At 47.0% G+C, this 20166-nt stretch overlaps 1 protein-coding gene across 6 annotated transcripts in view; it reads left to right on the top strand.

Annotated features, from left to right (window-relative positions):
• The first annotated feature begins 344 nt into the window (after nucleotides 1–344).
• The window catches only part of SFXN1 (sideroflexin 1), a 45351-nt gene continuing 25529 nt past the window's right edge, over nucleotides 345–20166 (top strand). Inside the window, exons 1-3 of one of the 6 annotated variants that reach the window (XM_030824918.1) lie at nucleotides 441–577; nucleotides 7449–7553; nucleotides 16549–16721. In XM_030824918.1, the coding sequence (XP_030680778.1) occupies nucleotides 16558–16721 (164 nt within the window). In that variant the 5' untranslated portion in view covers nucleotides 441–577; nucleotides 7449–7553; nucleotides 16549–16557. Of the gene's footprint in view, nucleotides 606–7448; nucleotides 7554–16548; nucleotides 16722–20166 lie in introns of all 6 variants that reach the window. The other 5 variants (XM_030824924.1, XM_030824907.1, XM_030824930.1 and 2 more) reach the window with 5 other exon arrangements.

The following is a 20166-nucleotide window of genomic DNA, read 5'->3' as shown; positions in this document are numbered from 1 at the left end:
TAAACAGCCTCTCTGCCTGCACATCCCCTCCCACACAGTCTGTTCTCCGTAAAGAAGACAGAGTGCTGTTGTTGTTGCTGTTATTGTTGTTGTTGTTTAAGACATAAATCAGGTCGTGGCACTAAAGTCCTAAAATCGCCTTGTAGCGCCAGTCTTGCCAAGCTCCACACTTTAATTGGGTAAATGAGTGCGTGAATGGATGCTGGCTATGCCAAGGCCCTGGGAATAAAGAAATGATAAAGAAGCAGTCCCTTAAGGGAAACCCAAATGGAACATAGTGGCCCCAGCCCGCGCAGAGCCCCACACCACCGTGAGGATGGGCTTGGAGTTCCTCGTGGAGCCGGGGCGCGGTCGCTAAGCCAGAAGCGGAGTCGCGGGCGCGGGGCGGGGCCTGGACCCGGAGGGCGGGTCCCTGGGCCTCGTAGCTCCCGGGCCCGGACGCGCGCTCGCGGGCCCGCGCGAGGACGCGCTCCGGGGACGCGCGAGGACGCCGTGGCGGGAGAAGCGTTTCCGGTGGCGGCGGAGGCTGCACTGAGCGGGACCTGCGAGCAGCGCGGGCGGCAGCCCGGGGAAAGCGGTGAGTCGCGGGCGGCAGGCCCAGCCAGGTGGGTGGGAAACGCGCAGTGGGCCCGGCGGAGGCGCGCAGGCTCGGGCAGGCTCTGGCCGTGCACCCGCGGGCCGGCTGCGGGGAGACCCCGGGCTCGGAGGTCTGAAGCCTCTTTGCGGACTGGGGATGCCTCGGGCCGGGGGGTCCCTGCACCTGGGGATCCTTGCCATCCTGCGGCCGGACAGCACCCCGCTTCCAGCATCCCGAAGCCCAGCATCCTGTGGGCCTCGTCCCCGGTGGGAAGGGCCCTCCGCCGCATCCCCGCGCGCCTGGCCGCGCTGTCTTCGGCGCCTGCGTGGCGAACTCGCCCCGGAGACACCAAGATGGCTGCCTCGGGGGCAGCGGCAGCCAGGTGGCCCGGTGCCTGGCCCAGCGCTCGGCGCTCTCGGCTTTGCCTCCTGGTGCTGGGGGTCGGAGGGGAGACCACCTGGTTCCTGCCCTAGAACTCGCAATCCAGTAGGGAGGTGATGTGCAAGGAAGTAGATTCTTGGAATAGTAGTTGGTCCTACAGGGACCTTGCGTTTTCACGCTTTTCTCCTGAACTTTCACATCTGTCACAGGTCTCTAACCTGCCCAGAATGACAATAAACAGTCTACTAAGTGCGTGCCAGGTGACTTAGGTCCATATACTTTTACGCCCTTCCGGCCCTGCGAGGTACTGGGTGTTGGCTCTATAATCCAGATGAGAAAACTGGGGCTCAGAGAGGTTGAGTGCCCAAGGTCACACACCTGGCCATCCATAGTCCAAGGCCATCGGAGTCTCAGTCGTAAATGCTGCGTTCTCAAAGACGCTTTTCCTTGGCTATGTTGTCTAAAATTGCACCCCCCCATCCCCATACACACCCTTTGTAACACAAACTCTGGGTTTTTTCTCTTGTCTTTTGTCACTAGTTGAAATTAAAGGTGTTTACTTGTTCTCTTCTCCTCATGTGAACAGGGCCTATTTTGTGTTGCTCAGCCTGTCTATCCCCTGCGCATAACAACTGCCTGCACCAAGAAGGTCCTCAGTGAATATTTGTTGACTGCCTGAATGAAAAAGCGTAGCTCTGCTTCACTCCAGAGCTTGGGCACTTAGCTGCTCCGTAGGCAACTCTTTTCTGCGCCCCCATAGCTTTTTCCTTGTACATTTCTCACAGTCCTAGTCCCTCTTCTGCCTTGACTTCTAGATTTTGACTTGGGTGCCTCTGGATTCTCCCTTCTTTGTCCATCCCCCTTTTACTGATCTGCTTCAATGTTCTAGGCATTGTTATAGGTGCCCAGGGAGGATGCAGGTAAATGAGGAGGTTTTGCAGCTCCTACTGCTTCAGACTTGATACAAAAGATGAGAGGGAACTGTTTGGGAGGATGAATGGGGTGGCTACCAAGAAGTTCTGGGACCTCAAGCAGATCCTTTCTCTCCTCAGCACTGAGCAGGTGTCTTACTTTCAAATATACAGTGTTTGGGCCGGGCGCGGTGGCTCAGGCCTGTAATCCCAGCACTTTGGGTGGCCGAGGCGGGCGGATCACGAGGTCAGGAGATCGAGACCATCCTGGCTAACCCGGTGAAACCCCGTCTCTACTAAAAATACAAAAAATTAGCTGGGCGTGGTTGCGGGCGCCTGTAGTCCCAGCTAGTCGGGAGGCTGAGGCAGGAGAATGGCGTGAACCCTGGAGGCGGAGCTTGCAGTGAGCCGAGATTGCGCCACTGCACTCCAGCCTGGGCGACAGAGCAAGACTCCATCTTAAAAAAAAAAAAAAAAAAAAATACAGTGTTTGGCAGGGAGGAGCTATCAGCTCCCATCTCAGCTCAGTACGTATTCAGAGGTTAGATTGAGGCTTTCAGGCCACATGGATGTTCAGAAAAGGGATGATATCTGTGGTTACAGTTGTCAGAGAGGAACATATATGGCAAGGGGTGTCATAATTCACGATCAGTGAAGTGTTTAGCACGTTCTTAATTTTCTGTAAAAGTTCTATGAAATCCCATGGGGATGGATGCAGAAAGGCACCAACTGGCAGGGAATATCCCTTCCTGCTCCTCACTTCCTGCAGAGAAAGCTGAGAGGACAGCCAGGGCAGCAAAGGTGGTAGGAGCAGACCCGTCATCAACCGTTGTTGTTCTGGAAGACTTACATTGAAGTCAGGCATCTGTATACTGTTGTGTAGCAGTGGTGAGCTGCATTCAGTTAGAGTAGAACCATGAGTGTGACCAATTTTTCCTTTGTGGGTAAAGGTAAGAAATCAAAGTAGTGAATCCATTTTTTAAAAAGGGGGGAACAAAGGGCTGTTGTCCAGAAAGTGAAAAGTCATTAAATTAGACTGTATCAAACCTGCACTTAATTACACAACGTTCAAAGTTACTAAGTTTTTCTTTAGCAGCTGTTAATTTGTAAAATAGTTTTATAGACTTTGGTATATGGCATCTCTGAGTTGATTCTTATAAATGGATGGTAAAACTTCATCCAGATATGTCTAAAATACTAGTTTGGTGGTGTTCATCATTTTTTGCAGGCTGATATCACCATCTCAAATAGAAATCAGTAGATTTTTTTTAACTGTAATAACATCACCCATCCTAAGATACTGCTTAAGAAATCCATGCCCATAGTTGATCTTGAGGACTAGAATATGAGCAATGGTTGTAATGTTACATCCGTGTTTTTGTTTTTTGTTGTTGTTGTTTGTTTGGTTTTTGAGATGGAGTCTCGCTCTGTCGCCCAGGCTGGAGTGCGGTGGCACGATCTCAGCTCACTGCAACCTCTGCCTCCCGGGTTCAAGTGATTCTCCTGCCTCAACCTCCCGAGTAGCTGGGATTACAGGCGAGTGCCACCATGCCCGGCTAATTTTGTTGTATTTTTAGTAGAGACGGAGTTTCACCACGTTAGCCAGGATGGTCTCGATCTCCTGACCTCGTGATCCGCCCACCTCAGCCTCCCAAAGTGCTGGGATTACAGGTGTGAGCCACCGTGCCTGGCACATGGGTGTTTTAAAGTTAATAGAATAGTGGGACCTGCATGGGAGGGGAGAACATGGCAGAGGGAAAGGCAAGGCCTTGATTCTCCATGTCTTCCTGATTCTAGGCAGGCCCCACATCTCCATACAGAATTATCCTGAAATAGGGAAGCATATGCAACACAAATCCATTGCTGAGTGGAAATAGAATGAATCTAATGCTTTGCACAGAATTCAACTCTCTGATATATAATTCTATCTCCTGTGTGGCCATGCCCATAAAAAAGGGATACTATATGCAGGTGACCAGCCCAACAGAAATCAGGGAATTTGGTTTTTAGGCTCCTTGAGTTAGTGTGATTGTCCTTGGCAGACACATCTTCTCTGGCCTCCAAAGAGTCAGAATTGAGTTTCAAAGTCAGATAGAACTGTGAAGGCTATGTCATCTTGGGCATGGTACTAAATTTCTCCGAGTGGCTCTATAAAACGGGAAAATATCTTGAAGGGCTGTCATAAGGATTTAGCAATCTAACAATGCATGGAAAGCCTAGTGTCTGGGTGCTCCATCATGTCCCCTGGACAGTGGACAGCAGTGACTGACGGGCTGTCTCACACCTGCCTGGCCCTAGCTAAACAAACTGGGCAGTCAGACTCTTTCATAACTCTTTCAAAATACAGTAGTTTTAACCAACAGCTTTCCAGCTTAATAACGCAGTTATCATTGTTAATCTTTAGCCAAGATCAAAGGTCTTTGTACTAATTCCTAATAAAGCACATTCCCTGCTAACTTGTTTTCTACAAAATTTTGGAAAATTCTTTTTTTCTCCAGTAGTTAAGCATTTTCTTAGCATGCAGCTAAAAATTTGAAATAAAGTTTATCTTGGAGATAAATTCTTTTTCTTATATGTTTCTGATCATCTTCAGGAGGCTTAGGAGCCATTCCTGGCACCAGGAGCTGCATTTATGCACAGGACTGTGGCCAGTGAGGACAGGAGCTTCCACTCGTGGAAAGCCAGCTTGTTAATAATGATCCCACTTTTGTTTGGCACCTTAATGAAGATTAATAAAGGCCTCTTATACTCTTCAGTTTGCTGATCCTACCAACTCTATGAGCCAACTCTTATCTGTGTTTTATAGATGGCAGAAGTGAGGCTCAGAGATGTAAAGTAATTCACCCAGTCACATGTCTAGAAAGGAAATGACAGAATCAGGACTGAAATCTAGATTATATTTGCTTAAGTCCAGTTCTCATTCCATAGGTTATCAGGGTAGATGCTCAGGAAATTACGCCACAGGGCGGGGGGCCTCCATCAGCAGAAACCAGCCAGAAAAAAACAGCTGTGTTTGGTCTTTCCAAACCCAGGACCAAGCCAGTGTTGAGCACATAAGAGGCCTTCAGTGGATATGGAAGGCATAAGTTAATTTTGTTTGTGAATGAATAAATAAAAAGACTTTGAGAAAGCTATTGGGATGAGGCTCCATGAAACTATATTTACTCAAAACCTTAGTTAAAAGATTGAATTTAAACAGTTTTTAATTTCTCTATGAAATTATTTCTGTCTCTTTATAGGGGTAAAATAATTTTTCAACATATATCATCTCTAAAATAATCTGTTCACTTAAATGCAGTATAATGTCATAATTATTAACAGTTCCAGATAGCCAGCGTCATTGTGAGAATGCCTTTATGTGATAAAACCTTAAAGTCATTTTTCTCCTTAGCATAAGTGGCATCAGCCAAACACAGAATTTTTTTAAGTCCCACTTTTTTCTCATACCCCACCAAAATTTCTTAATACGGTTAAAATCCAAATATTTCTTTAAAATCATTCATGAAAAAATTCTTAGAATTAACACCTCAGTTGGCCAAGCACCAGGAAGCCACATTACAGCTATTGCAATACACGGAGACCGTCTGTCACCAATCATTTTCTTCTAGCGCGTCTGTTCTAGCCCCTTTCTCTTCCCTCCACACCCCATTGCACCATTTCTTCAGTTCATGAAAACTGAGCTTGCTGGACATGAGAAACCTGCCAGTGTGGTGCTGTGTAAACCATAACATTTTGCTGCTGCCTTTCTGCAGTCCTGAAGCCAGCTAATAACTGCTCAGTGAGCGCCTCTTCCACAGCTTCCCTAGGTCGCTCTGTGTCTATGGTGGGCTGGGTCCTGCTCCCCTGTCTCCTAGCCTCTCTGAGTGCCTGAAGGCACCACCCCAGCGCTTCTGCATAACTCTCAAAGCCTCAGGTGAACAGGGCAAAGAGAGCACCCTCCCCACTGACTGTCTCCTCACTCTCCCTGGCATCTTTCACTTGCTTCAGGTGCCGTGAAGCTGATGAACCCACACATTCTTGGAATGGAACACATTCTTTGGCGTCCTGTGCAGTCTGTCCCTCTGAGGGACATTCTTCATGATCCTTGCTGCATCTGCAGTGGGAACGCAAACATCTTGTTCTCCAAAACTTTCTTTTGAAGCATCTGTGGTTTCATGATTATTCACACTGTTCCCAGTGTCAGCACAAGGCTGTGCAGCACGACTTCCTCCAGCGCAGTCTGCAGAAATCCGGAGTCGAGAAGCCTCTGTCCTAGCACTGCCCCATCCTAGGTCATGAAAGACTGTGATTGATGTTCAAGACACCTCTGTAACAAGATATCTGATCTTTACCCAGTTTCAACCTTCCAGACAAGCCCAGGGGCCATAATTTGCCAGATGGATGGCTGCATAAGCCAGACCATGGAAAAACAAAGGCCGTTGCTGCAGTCACCCCCACCCCAGGACCTCGTTCCCTCCCCACGATGGTGCCCGCGGCAGCCCCGCCCCACAACTGGCCCTGCTGACCCGTCAGTACCAGGTGTGCGGGGCACATGCCCTCAGCGCGTCTCTGCCTTGCCCGGGGCCAGCAGGTGCACGCTGGAATGCTGCGGACCAACCAAGTGGCCCGGCCAGCCCTGACCCCGGCGGGTGTAAGGGGGTGCACCCTGGGGATCCTTACATAGCGGCCAAGGCCTTAGGGATACCAGCATCTCGCTCCCTGAATAGACTCTAGACACAAAGTGAAGCCAGCCCAGGGCGCGTCTGGGCGCACCCTCCTCAGCCCAGGCCCCACGCATGAGGAGCGATCCATGTCAGCGTGCTTGCTAGACCCCACTGATTTTTAGAGACAGGTTTTACTGTGTTGCCCAGTTTGGTCTCCAACCTCCTAGGTTCAAGCAGTCCTTCCACCTCAGTCTCCCAAGTAGCTGGGATTACAGGCACGCACCACCACGCTCAGTGCTGTTGACTTTAATGTGAATAGGAAATAGGTTTTGGTGTTTGTTTTTTTTAAGTGGGACTCCTGTTTTTTAAAAATGGATCAATTTATCTGGAGTGCAGGCTGCTCCTGTGCTTGAAGGTGGAAGTCAGTTCATGCGTGAAAGAAGTCTTGCCTAATTGAAACATGGCATCATGGTTAATAATTAAAATGTTATCTGATTTGAGATCAGCTGTTTTTATGAGAATGCTAATGTGGCATTCCTGATTAGTCTGTATGTTTGTTTGTTTGTTTTTAATTCCAGGGGCAGAGGAACACAGATTATCAAATCCAGTTGGTATTTCTTACGCCACTATAGTACAACTTGAAATCCTTTTTAAGTTGAGGAAACAGTGTTGTATTCATTTCCTATTGCTGTTATAACAAATTACTACATATTTAAGGAGCTTAAAACAACACAAATGTATTATCTCAGAGTTCTGGAGGTCAGAAGTCTACAACAAGTGGGCCTTCCTTCTGGAAGCTCTAGGGCAGAGCCCCTTTCCCTGCCCTTTCCAGCCGCTAGGGACTGCAGCTCACAGCCCAGCATCACTCCAACCTCTGCTTGTTCCCACATCTGTTTCTCTGGCTCTGCCTCTTCTACCTCCTTCCTTCTCTTATAGGGAGCCTTGTGATGACATTGGACCAACCAAATATTCCAGGATCATCTCCGCATCTCTCAAGATCCTTAACTTAATCATATCAGCAAAGTCCCTGCACCATGTAAGGTAACATATTCACAGTAGTAGGTGCTCAATAAATAGATATTAAAGATAGCAGTATTTTTTATTAGACCTTCTCACAGCTTCTGGGGATGAGAATGAGACATCTTTGGCAGCCATTATTCTCCTCATCACAGGTACATGCAGTAGGCGCTTCCAGTGCCAGGATTTTGGTGGGTTTAACTGGAGTGTGCAGATAAGTAGTTGGAGTCAAGAACTCCTGCTTCTTCCGTTGCTGGAAAGATGGGGTGGCTTTGAGTGACATCCCAGAATCTGATTCTTCTGTCTGAAAAATGTGTATAGGATGTCTGAATCACACTATTGTTATGAGAAATGAGGTAGAATATTCTCTAATGTGGCAAGCTTAGGCCAGCATCTAGCCCAATTCCTTGTATATAATGGAAATTCTTAAGATGTTAGGGTTGCCCTCTCCATCTCTCTCCTTTTTCCTTCCTACTAAGGAAGACATTTTTTGTGAGGCCTCCACAGCATTCTTATTCACTTGTACTGTAGAGTAACCTTAAGGTTATTGTAGTATAGAACTTCATAGTGTAAAGGTCAAGTTTTTATTTAAAGGAAAAAAGGGGGGGCTTCCAAGATATCATTTCTCTGCAGACATCAGTTGGTGTCATACTTCAAGAAAAATGGCTAGAAGAGAGTGGTGAGTGGAAAGCTGGCCAGTGCCCTGGAGGCTGGTCCTTCTTTGAGTTCTCCCAGACTTGTTTCTGCTACCAGCATCCGCCATGCAACCTGGGCAAGTTATTTCCCCTCTGGACCTCGGCTTCCACATAATAAGCACATTGGATAAATCATTTTTAAAAGCATCCAGCTCTTATACATGATAATACTTATATTTTATAGAGTAACCAGATTTTTGGCTGGGTGCAGTGACTCACACCTGTAATCTCAGCATTTTGGGAGGCCAGGGTGGGCAGATCCACTTGAGCCCAGGAGTTCGAGACCAACCTGGGCAATATAGTGAAACCCTGTCTCTACAACCAGTACAAAAATTTAAAAAAACAAAAACTAGCTGGACATGGTGGCAGACACCTGTAGTCCTAGCTACTCGGGAGGCTGAGGTGGGAGGATCACCTGAGCCCAGGACATCAAGGCTGCAGTGAGCTGTGATTGCACCACTGCACTCCAGCCTGGGTGACAGAGTAAGACCCTGTCTCAAAATAAATAAATAAATAATAAAGTAACCAATTCTAAAATGAGACCGTGATGGCAGCAACTTGCCCTAAAGGTTGCCTTATATTTAACAAATTAGGGATAGTTTGTTATTAGGAACTAGAATTCTATAAAAGCTACATATTAATTTTTGTTTTCATTATTTATGTTAAGCACAAAGGAAAAATAGTGATAGTGAGAATTATAGTTAAAAGGGAAGAGAGATTCCTTGGTATTCAATTTTCTGAGAAAAACCCATAACAGATCTCCACCGGTGAACATCACAGATCACCTAGGCCCGAGGGCAGGCACAGGAGGGTAGAGAAGGGTGCAGGGAAGGAAATGGCTCACGGCCTCACATACAGCCACAGCCTAGTGTCCGTCCAGCACGAGGTCCACACCCAGAGCGCATGCTGAATCCCATGCCCAGCCGTATGCTGGACCTCCTGGATCAGAACCTCTAGAAGGAGGATAGTATTTGTCTTTATAAGAAGCTCTCCAGGTGATTTTGATGTGTTCCATTGGTGCAGAACCATCAATCTACACCAGCAGCTTTGCAGGAATAAACAGTTTCCCAAGGAGGGGAGGTTTAACGTGTTGTTCCTCTTGCTACCACCATCATTGCCGTTAAATCCACCTCCTCCCGCTTCACTATCCAGAAATGGAAGTGACCAACTACCAAGGTGTCTTCCTTTTGGCCAGTCAGGCTACCAATAGATTTACCTCTCATCTTTCAGGATGCTACTCTCTCCTGGTTTTCCACCCACCAGTCACTCCCCAGCCCACTTTGCTGTGCCTTCAGTCCTTTCTGACCTCTTCACATCAGAGTCCTTGGATCTCTTCTCTATTTACCTTCGCTTCCCTGGTGATCTCATCACATCGCATGACTTTAAATATAATCTCTGTCTGACAACTCCCACGGATAATCTCCAGATTACACTTCTCCCCTGAACTTAGACCTACTTATTCTGCTGCCTGCTGGACATCTCCACTTGCTGCCTCCTAGGTGCCTCAGACTTACTCCGTGCAAATCTGAGCTTCCTGTCTTCTCCCTTGGCCCTCTCCTCCTCCAGTTTTTCCAACCAAATACCTTAGGAACCATGCTTTTTCTTTCTCTCACATCCCACATCTAAGATGTCAAGAAATCATGCTGGCACCATTGAAGAAATACCCAGAATTCCAGTACCTCTTGCCACCTGCGCTGTCCCCCGGCTCTGTCTGGATCTCTGCAGTAACCTTGCCACTGGTTCCTCCTGTGTTCACTCTTATCTCCCCACTGTCTGTTCTCCACACAGTAGCCAGAGAGATCCTTTTAAATTGTGAGTCCGTTTATTTCAGTCCTCTGATCAGAACCTTCCAGTGACTCCCATTTTTTGTAGAGTGAAATTCAAAGACCTTACAGTGGCTACATGACCCACATCATCTGACTCCAACCTAAGCCATTACATCTCTTACCTCCTCATCTCCCATCTCCTGCTTCCTCACTCCGCTCCAGCTCATGCCTTCTTGCTATTCTTTGAAGACACCAGATGCATTTCTTATTTATTTATTTATTTATTTATTTATTTTGAGATGGAGTTTCGCTCTTGTTACCCAGGCTGGAGTGCAATGGCGCGATCTCGGCTCACCGCAACCTCCGCCTCCCAGGTTCAAGTAATTCTCCTGCCTCAGCCTCCCGAGTAGCTGGGATTACAGGCATGCACCACCATGCCTGGCTAATTTTGTATTTTTAGTAGAGACAGGGTTTCTCCATGTTGAGGCTGATCTGGAACTCCTGACCTCAGGTGATCTGCCCGCCTCGGCCTCCCAAAGTGCTGGGATTACAGGCGTGAGCCACCGCGCCCGGCCAACACCAGATGCATTTCTGCCTTAAGGTCTTGGCAATGCCTTTTCCCTCTGCCTGGAATGCTCTTCCCCCAGATATCCACATGATTCAATTCTTTACTTTCCTCTGATCTTGCTGCAGTATTACTTTCGCAATGAGACGTTCCTTGACTACCCTGGACATGATGGCAGATGCCTGTAGTCCTAGCTACTCGGGAGGCTGAGGTGGGAGGATCACCTGAGCCCAGGACGTCAAGGCCCTGCCCATGATCCTTCTTATCCTGTTCTGGGGTGTTTTTGTTTGTTTGTTGTTTGTTTGTTTTCCCTAACCACTTACTGCCTTCTAATATAATGAATAGTTTACTTATCTTTTGTGTTTTTTGTTTATTGCCTGTTTTCCTTTCACTCTGCCATCCCACTGTCAGCACCAATAGGGCAGGAATTTTTGTCTTTGTTCACCAGTGCAGCCCAAGAGTCTGTCATGTAGTAGGTGTTCAATAAATAGATATTAAAGATAGCAGCATTTTTAAGACCTTTTAGAAAAAAACAAAGCTAACAGATTTTTTTTTCTCCTGAGTATTTATTCTGTTATGCATTCAAACTATGGTCTACTTGAAGGTAGGAATTGTATCTTTTATTGGCACATTCAGAAATAGGAGGAAATTAGGCCAGATTATCTGTCTTATTCAGTTGTATGATTATGTATGGCATTTATTTGATGACCTCTAAGAATAGAAACAAATGCTGAGTGATACACGTAATTGTAACTTCACAATGTGCCTCATGGACAGGGGCCAGCGTGTGAACCCACCTGCTTGAATTCCCCTGCACGCCCTGCAGGTTGCTAAGATGCCTCAGCAGAGCCCAAGCCTCTGTAGACGAGTCTGAAGAGTGCTGCTTTTCAGAATAGGAACTGGACTCTGCTTTTTGTAATACACTTGATATATTCTAATTCAAAATTTAGTCATGTCTCCATACAATGACATACATTTCTTGTATCCCCATGATGGTGGTAGCAAGAAGGAAGACACTACACAACACATTCAACTCCCCTCCTCAGGGAACTGTCTATTCCTGCGAAGCTGCTGGTGCAGATCGATGGTTCTGAACCAGTGGAACACATCAAAATCATCTGGAGAGCTTTTTAAAAAGACAAATGTTATCCTCCTTCTAGAGATTCTGACCCAGGAGGCCCAGCACAAGGCTGGGCATGGTATTCAGCCTGCACTCTGGGTGTGGACCTCATGCTGATGGGTACCAGGCTTTGGCTGTACATGAGACCATGAGCCATTTCCTTCCCCACACCCTTCACTACCCTCCTGTGCCTGCCCTTGGGCCCAAGTGGACTGTGATGTTCCCCAGTGGAGATCTGATACAGATTTTTCTCAGAAAATCGAATACAAAGTAATCTGTCTTCCCTTCAGCCAGGCGCAGTGGCTCATGCTTGTAATCCCAGCACTTTGGGAGGCCAAGGCGGGTGGATCACGAGGTCAGGAGATCGAGACCACAGTGAAACCCCGTCTCTACTAGAAATACAAAAAAATTAGCCAGGCGTGGTGATGGGCACCTGTAGTCCCAGCTACTCGGAGAGGCTGAGGCAGGAGAATGGCGTGAATCCAGGAGGCGGGGCTTGCAGTGAGCCAAGATCGCGCCACTGCACTCCAGCCTGGGCGACAGAGCGAGACTCTGTCTCAAAAAAAAAAAAAAAAAAAACTATAATTCTCACTATCACTACCACATCCCTGTTTCCTTGGAAACTACAAAGTTAAGATGGACTTGCAATGTTGTGTCCAAAAGTTTCCTAATCTGAAACTCTGCACCTGGGCTGGAAATCCAGGCCAGCTTCCTATGTCAAGAGTGGGATGTTTCACTCTTCACGTTATGATTTCAGGTAGCAAAGTTTCTGACCCTCGTGATGACAGAGAACAAGGTTTCTCAGTGAGATAAGAAACAGTGGTCACAAAAAAAAGAACTGTTAGGACACCGTATAGCTGCATTCTGACCTTGGGGAAATAGGCTTCCTGTTAGCTTTGTAGCTGGCCTTCTCTGTTTGTTACCCCAGCCTGCTCTAGGAATAGCCGGGCTGATTTTTACCTTCTCACTAGATTCCTCACATCTGCAGACCTAACATGCTCAGTTTTGATCCTGTGGTCCATGATATGTGTTAATTGGAGATTTTGAGAAAGTATACAAGAATGCCCAGCATTCACATCTGACATCTTAATATACCTCCGAACCTGTAAAGCACTAAGAAAGTAACTTAAGCCTGCCTGCCTGCCTGCCTTCCCTCCCTCCCTCCTTTCTTTCTTTCTCTTTCTTTCTTGCCCTTTCTTTCCTTCCTTCCTTCTTTCCTTCTCTCTCTCTCTCTGTCTCTCTCTCTGTCTCTCTCTCTTTCTCTCTCTCTCTCTCTCTCTTTCTTTTTCTTTCTTTCTTTCGCACGGTCTCCCTCTGTTGCCCAGGCTGGATTGAAGCGGCTTGGTCTCGGCTCGCTGTAGACTCCCTGCCTCGGGCTCCCGTGATTCTCCTGCCTCGGCCTGCCAGGTGGCTGGGATTGCGGGCGGGTGGCTGGGATTGCGGGCGCGCGCCACCACGCCTGGCTGGTTTTGGTATTTTTGGTGGAGGCGGGGTTTCGCCATGTTGGCCAGGCTGGTCTCCAACTCCTGGCCTCGAGTGGTCTACCCGCCTCGGCCTCCCAAGGTGCTGGGACTGCAGATGGAGTCTCTCTCACTCGGTGCTCGGTGTTGCCCCGGCTGGAGTGCGGTGGCGTGGTCTCGGCTCACTGCAGCCTCCGCCTCCCAGCCGCCTGCCTTGGCCTCCCAGGGTGCTGGGATTGCAGCCTCTGCCCGGCCGCCGCCCCGTCTGGGAGGTGGGGAGCGTCTCTGCACGGCCGCCCATCTGGGAAGTGAGGAGCGCCTCTGCCCAACCGCCGCCCCATCTAGGAAGTGAGGAGCGTCTCTGCCTGGCCGCCCATCGTCTGGGAGGTGAGGAGCGCCTCTGCCCCGCCACCACCCCGTCTGGGAAGTGAGGAGCGCCTCTGCCCCGCCACCACCCCATCTGGGAAGTGAGGAGCGCCTCTGCCCGGCCGCCCATCGTCTGGGAAGAAGTGAGGAGCGCCTCTGCCCGGCCGCCCATCGTCTGGGAAGTGAGGAGCGCCTCTGCCCGGCCGCCCATCGTCTGGGAAGTGAGGAGCGCCTCTGCCCGGCCGCCCATCGTCTGGGATGTGAGGAGCGCCTCTGCCCAGCCGCCCCGTCTGGGAAGTGAGGAGCGCCTCTGCCCGGCCGCCCCGTCTGGGAAGTGAGGAGTGCCTCTGCCCGGCCGCCCCGTCTGGGAAGTGAGGAGCGCCTCTGCCCCGCCACCACCCCGTCTGGGAAGTGAGGAGCGCCTCTGCCCGGCCGCCCATCGTCTGGGAAGAAGTGAGGAGCGCCTCTGCCCGGCCGCCCATCGTCTGGGAAGTGAGGAGCGCCTCTGCCCGGCCGCCCATCGTCTGGGAAGTGAGGAGCGCCTCTGCCCGGCCGCCCATCGTCTGGGATGTGAGGAGCGCCTCTGCCCAGCCGCCCCGTCTGGGAAGTGAGGAGCGCCTCTGCCCGGCCGCCCCGTCTGGGAAGAAGTGAGGAGCGCCTCTGCCCGGCCGCCCCGTCTGGGAAGTGAGGAGCGCCTCTGCCCGGCCGTCCCGTCTGGGAAGTGAGGAGCGCCTCTGCCCGGCCGCCCATCGTCTGGGAAGTGAGGAGCGCCTCTGCCCAGCCGCCCATCGTATGGGATGTGAGGAGCGCCTCTGCCCGGCCGTCCCGTCTGGGAAGTGAGGAGCGCCTCTGCCCGGCCGTCCCGTCTGGGAAGTGAGGAGCGCCTCTGCCCGGCCGTCCCGTCTGGGAAGTGAGGAGCGCCTCTGCCCGGCCGTCCCGTCTGGGAAGTGAGGAGCGCCTCTGCCCGGCCGCCCCGTCTGGGAGGTCTACCACGGAGGCCAGAAGCAATGTGGGGACTGGACGTGGTGGCTCACACCTGTAGTCCCAGCACTCTGGGAGGCCGAGGCGGGTTGGTCACTTGAGGCTAGGAGTTCGAGACCAGCTTGGCCAACATGGCGAAACATATGAAAAATACAACAAACAAACCAACCAACCAACCCAGCAACAACAAAACAGGTCTACCCTGGAGTCATACTCTAATTTTTTCCATTTTCCTCCCTTTCTGATCCTTTATCCCACTTTCTTTTTCCTCCTCTTCCTTCTCCTTCTTCTTTGTCAAAGACATAGAGGATTGAGTTATTATCATTGATCCATACAAAGTCCCTCTCTCATTTATTTTCTTTCATTCCCACCCCCCATTTCTATTCCCGGTCTTTCCATGTGCAACCTTCCTAATATGTTTGATATGCATCTTTTTGTTTGTATGTATTTTTAGAAAATGTTTATTGTTTTGTGTGGGGAAAAAAAGAAAAAAATTAATAAAAAAAAAGAAAAGAAAGTAACTTAAGGAAAAGTGACCTGAAAAGAGAATTAAAATTAAAACTGCTATTAAAAATGTAGGGCAGGGAAACAGGTATAAGGAAGCAATGATTTAAAGCCTTTGTAGTGGTGAAAATCCTTCGGCCTGCTAATATCATGCAAAGAGAGCTAGTCTGAGGAAATCGCTAGCTATAAGGACAAAGATGCATAGACAAGGATAAGCATTATATGTCATGATGAAAAACCAAAAACCACTTAAACATTAAAAGTGTAGTTATATATCCAAAATGAACAGCGGCCACAAGGATGCTCATGAAATAAGTGTAAAAAAATCAGGATCTTAAAATATACAGTATAATATCAACTAATTTTTTTCAATTGTATAATAACATGTATAGAAAATGTCTATAAGGAAATGTACCAAAACAGTAACGATGATTTCAGAGTGCCTGGATTATGGGAGATCTTGTTTCTTTATTCTTTATTTTCTATAATAAGCTTATATTTTTCGGAATACCACAGTAAGCATCTATTACAACAATACAAGGCAGTTCTAAAATAAACATGTATTACTCAGAGAAAGAAATTAATTACTTTTGGAAAAAAAGTAATGGCTCTTTAGCCAGAAAATAAAAATGTTATGAGGATAATTACATGCTACAGAGTTATTCCTATTGATGGGACTGTGCAAATGTGTTTTTCACGCTATGTTCCTGGTAGCTTGGAGAACATAATTTTTAATTTTTGATTGGTGGTTTATGTGCTAAACAAGGCTGAATGAATCTGCATCCTTTTTAGTTGTGTAATTTTTAGCATTTAAACCTTTTTTTAATCATTAGTCATTTCTCCTAGTAGGAATAACAACTTTAGTAGGCGTTTGACGTTGGTTGTTTCACTCAGAAAAATGGGTTCAAATTTCAGACCTTGTTGCTGTTATTATTTTTAAACTTTTTTTTTTTTTTTTTAGAGACATGGTCTTGCTTTGTCACCCAGGCTGGAGTGCAGTGGCGTGATGATAGCTCACCACCACCTCCAACTCTTGGGCTCAAGCGATCCCCACCCCCACTGCCACCTCAGCCTCCTGAGTAGCTGGAACTATAGGCATGCACCACCATGCCCGGATAAGTGTTTAAAATTTTTTGTAGAGATGGGGTCTTGCTGTGTTGTCCAGGCTGGTCTCAAACGCCTGGGCTCAAGGGATCTTCCCTCCTCGACCTCCCAAAGTGCTGGGAATGTAGGTGTGAGCCACCGCACCCATCCTAAAACTTTTCATACCTTTATTTTCTCCAGAGTAATTCTAGATATCCAACAAGTAAATATTAAAATACTATGTACTTATAAAGAGAAATATGTAGGAAACTATTGAAATTTAGTTAAGATCAATTGAGATTTATAGACAAACTTAGCTTTGAATTTAGGTGGCCTTTTTGCCATTTATAGCAAAATTCTTTTTATAAATAGGAAGAGTATATAAATCTTTACTTGAAAATTTAAGGTGACCGTAAAGTTTCTAAATATGTAGTGACATTGTAAGCCTTACGCGAACTTGCCTTTTTGACTCTTTGCAGTCTGGGACCATGTCTGGAGAACTACCACCAAACATTAACATCAAGGAACCTCGATGGGATCAAAGCACTTTCATTGGACGAGCCAATCATTTCTTCACTGTAACTGACCCCAGGAACATTCTGTTAACCAACGAACAACTAGAGAGTGCGAGAAAAATAGTACACGATTACAGGTAACATTAATTATTGTTTTTTGGTTTAATGTATAAATAGATCATCATGTTAGGCTGCTATCTTTAAACCTTCACTTAGTGATTTTACAACTTTTTTTTTTTGCAATGGAATTCTTTTGACCAAAAAAAAAAAAAAAAAAGGAAGAAAAGAGTAAAAAGACCTGTTCTATCCCCCATTGCTCACCCTTAACACAGATATCTAGGGTTCATATTAACCTGACAATGAGAGTCATCCCTCTTAGTTGTAGATACCAATCCCTTTTTCCTGGCAGCTTGCCTGCTGTTCTCCGATAGCACCACCACCTCCGCTATGACAGCCACAACCCCTCCATGCATTTTTCTGTCTCTGGACAGAAACAGCATTATGCAAAACAAGTTGCCAAGAATCGGGTAGGTTGGTTCCTTCTGAGTTATAGGCCCAGGAAGTAAAATCCTGTAGGTAGGAGCTCAGATGGGAAGGGTGCTGGTGGCAATGCCTACAGGGAATGCAGATGTGGGATGCACACCATTAGCTGAGAGAACCATGCAGGAGGGAGGAGAAGATGCTACCGGTATAGAGATATTCCAAGGCAGCAGTTGGCCACTTTTTCTGTAAAAGATCATATGGGAACTATTTCAGCCTTTGTGGGTCTCTGTCACATACTATTCTTAATTTTTTATTTGTGTTTTTTTGTTGTTGTTGTTTAACAATCCTTTAAAAAAATGTAAAAACCGCTGGGCGCGGTGGCTCACGCCTGTAATCCCAGCACTTTGGGAGGCTGAGGCAGGTGGATCACGAGGTCAGGAGATCGAGACCATCCTGGCTAACATGGTGAAACCTCGTCTCTACTAAAAATACAAAAAATTAGCCAGGCTAGGTGGCAGACGCCTGTAGTCCCAGTTACTCGGGAGGCTGAGGCAGGAGAATAGCGTGAACCCGGGAGGCGGAGCTGGCAGTGAGCCAAGACCGCGCCACTGCACTCCAGCCTGGGCAACAGAGTGAGACTCCATCTCAAAAAAAAAAAAAAATGTAAATACCACTCTTACCTGGCAAGGCACACAGGCCACGACCAATAGTTTGCTGACTCCCGCACTGGGGGAAAGTCAATCGAAAGCTGGGGATTGGATTGTTAGAAGCTTTGTGCCTAAACGTGCCCAGAAGTGATACATCAGAAGCAGGTCCTTAACCATCATCTAGGTAGAGAGAGAACCAACGACAGTCAATAAACACTGAGTCTGGCCAAGTTCTGCCATGTGCCAATGTGTGTAAAGAGGGAATACACAAACAGCAGATATACAAACAGCAGAACATCCTGGAGCCTTACGAGAAAGTAGTGAAGATAGGCAAAAGCCATAGAAAGCGGAGAGGTTGAGATGAAAAGACAACTACATGGTTGAAAAGAAGATGGCATAAGGAAGATTGCCAAGAACATACAAATGTAATTGAAATTGAAATGTTTACTGGAGGCAGTGGTAAAGGACCAACATCAAAAATCGCACGTAAGAAAAAGTAGAATTACCGATGGAGAGGATGAACCTGAGAAGCTTCCCGGGGTGAAGACCAGAGGTCGGCAAACTTTTCCCATAAAGGGCCAGACGACAAGTATTTTAGGCTTTACAGGCCATGCATTCTTTGTCACATATTCTTGTTTGTTTTTACAACCCTCTAAAACCATAAAAGCTATTCTGAGCTCACAGGCATAGAGAAACAGGCCAGGCCATGGACTGGTGTTTGCCAATCCCTGATACAGATGGAAAAGAAGGGTATGAAAAAGACTCTATAAGAGGAAAAGAGAATGGAGACTGAAGATAAAATTAATTGGTGCTCCTAAAAGAGAAACTAGAAAAAATGCAAATAAGCAATATTAAATATATTTCATAGCAACAGAAAGTAAAATGGAATTTTCCTCAGGTGAGGAAAACCGTTTCTCTAATTAAAGAGACCTGCCCTATTTCAAGCAGAGACACCCACACATGGCAATTTTTTTCCTTTTGTGTTTTCTATAAACTTTTAAAACTTCCAAAAGCATCCATGAACAGGAAAACAACAAAAAGCTATTAAAAAGGAACGTATCAGAAAGGGCTCAATCTTTTCATCTCTATACTGAACGCCTGAAGATGGTAAGCAATGTGTGCAAAGTTCTCAGGAGAAAGAGTTGTCACTTGGGAATTTTAGAGCAGATCGTCTTTATTTGCGACAGCAACAGAAAATATGCAAGTGCGGCCGGGCACAGTGACTCATGCCTATAATCCCGGCACTTTGGGAGGCCAAGACGGGCAGATCGCCTGAGGTCAGGAGTTCAAGACCACCCTGACCAACATGGTGAAACCCCGTCTCTACTAAAAATACAAAAATTAGTCAAGCATGGTGATGCCTGCCTATAATCCCAGCTACTTGGGAGGCTGAGGCAGGAGAATCGCTAGAACCCGGGAGACAGAGGTTGCAGTGAGTTGAGATCGCACCACTGCACTCCAGCCTGGGCAACAGAGCAAGACTTCATCTCAAAAAAAAAAAAAAGGGTTAAAATGGTAAATTTTATGTTATGAATCTTTTACTACAATAAAAAAAGAAAAATATAAGAAAGTCATATAAATAGACAAGTGATGAATGTTGAAACACATAGAAATAGCTGTATCTCTAGTATGAAATACTGTATAGAATAAAAGAAATTAAAAGTGGCTTTTTTTGTGTGTGTGACGGAGTTTCGCTCTTGTTGCCCAGGCTGGAGTGTAGTGACGCGATCTCGGTTCACTGCAACCTCCGCCTCCCAGGTTCAAGCGATTCTTCTGCCTCAGCCTCCCGAGTAGCTGGGATTACAGGCATGTGCCACCACACCTGGCTAATTTTGTATTTTTAGTAGAGACAGGCTTTCTCCATGTTGGTCAGGCTGGTCTCAAACTCCTGACCTCAAGTGATCCGCCCTCCTCAGCCTCCCAAAGTAGTGGGGTTACAGGCATGAGCCACTGTGCCGTGCCTGGCCTTAAAAGTGTTTTATAAAAAATTGTAATAGATAGCCAGGCATGGTGATGCGCACCTGTAATCCCAGCTCAGGAGGCTGAGGCAGGAGAATCACTTGAACCCGGGAGGCGGAGGTTGCAGTGAGCCAAGATTGCTCCCTGCATTCCAGCCTGGGCAAGAGTGAGACTCCGTCTCAAAAAAAAAAAATAGTAATAGCTATCTGAATCGAAAGCCCTAGATTGCAGTGTCAAAAAACAAAAAGGAAATGGAAGAATTAAAACGTCTTGTCTCAAATAGGAACAAAACTCAGAAATATACACGGTTTTGCTCCTTACTGTATTCAATAAATGCATTAACATGTTTCATTTTAAAGTTAGTAGAATATGCATGAACAGAAAATTGTAAGCCTTAATAATTTACTAACATAACAAATTAAAAATTTTAAAAATCAAATCAAAGACTTTAAAATTGGGTGGAAACACTTAAAAAGCTCAGTGATGACATGAC

This window comes from Nomascus leucogenys, chromosome 2 (genome assembly GCF_006542625.1).
Source record: "Nomascus leucogenys isolate Asia chromosome 2, Asia_NLE_v1, whole genome shotgun sequence".
Classification (NCBI taxonomy): Eukaryota; Metazoa; Chordata; class Mammalia; order Primates; family Hylobatidae; genus Nomascus; species Nomascus leucogenys.
The sequence above is the reverse complement of the archived record's forward strand: the minus strand, read 5'-3'. Positions and strand labels throughout refer to the sequence as shown.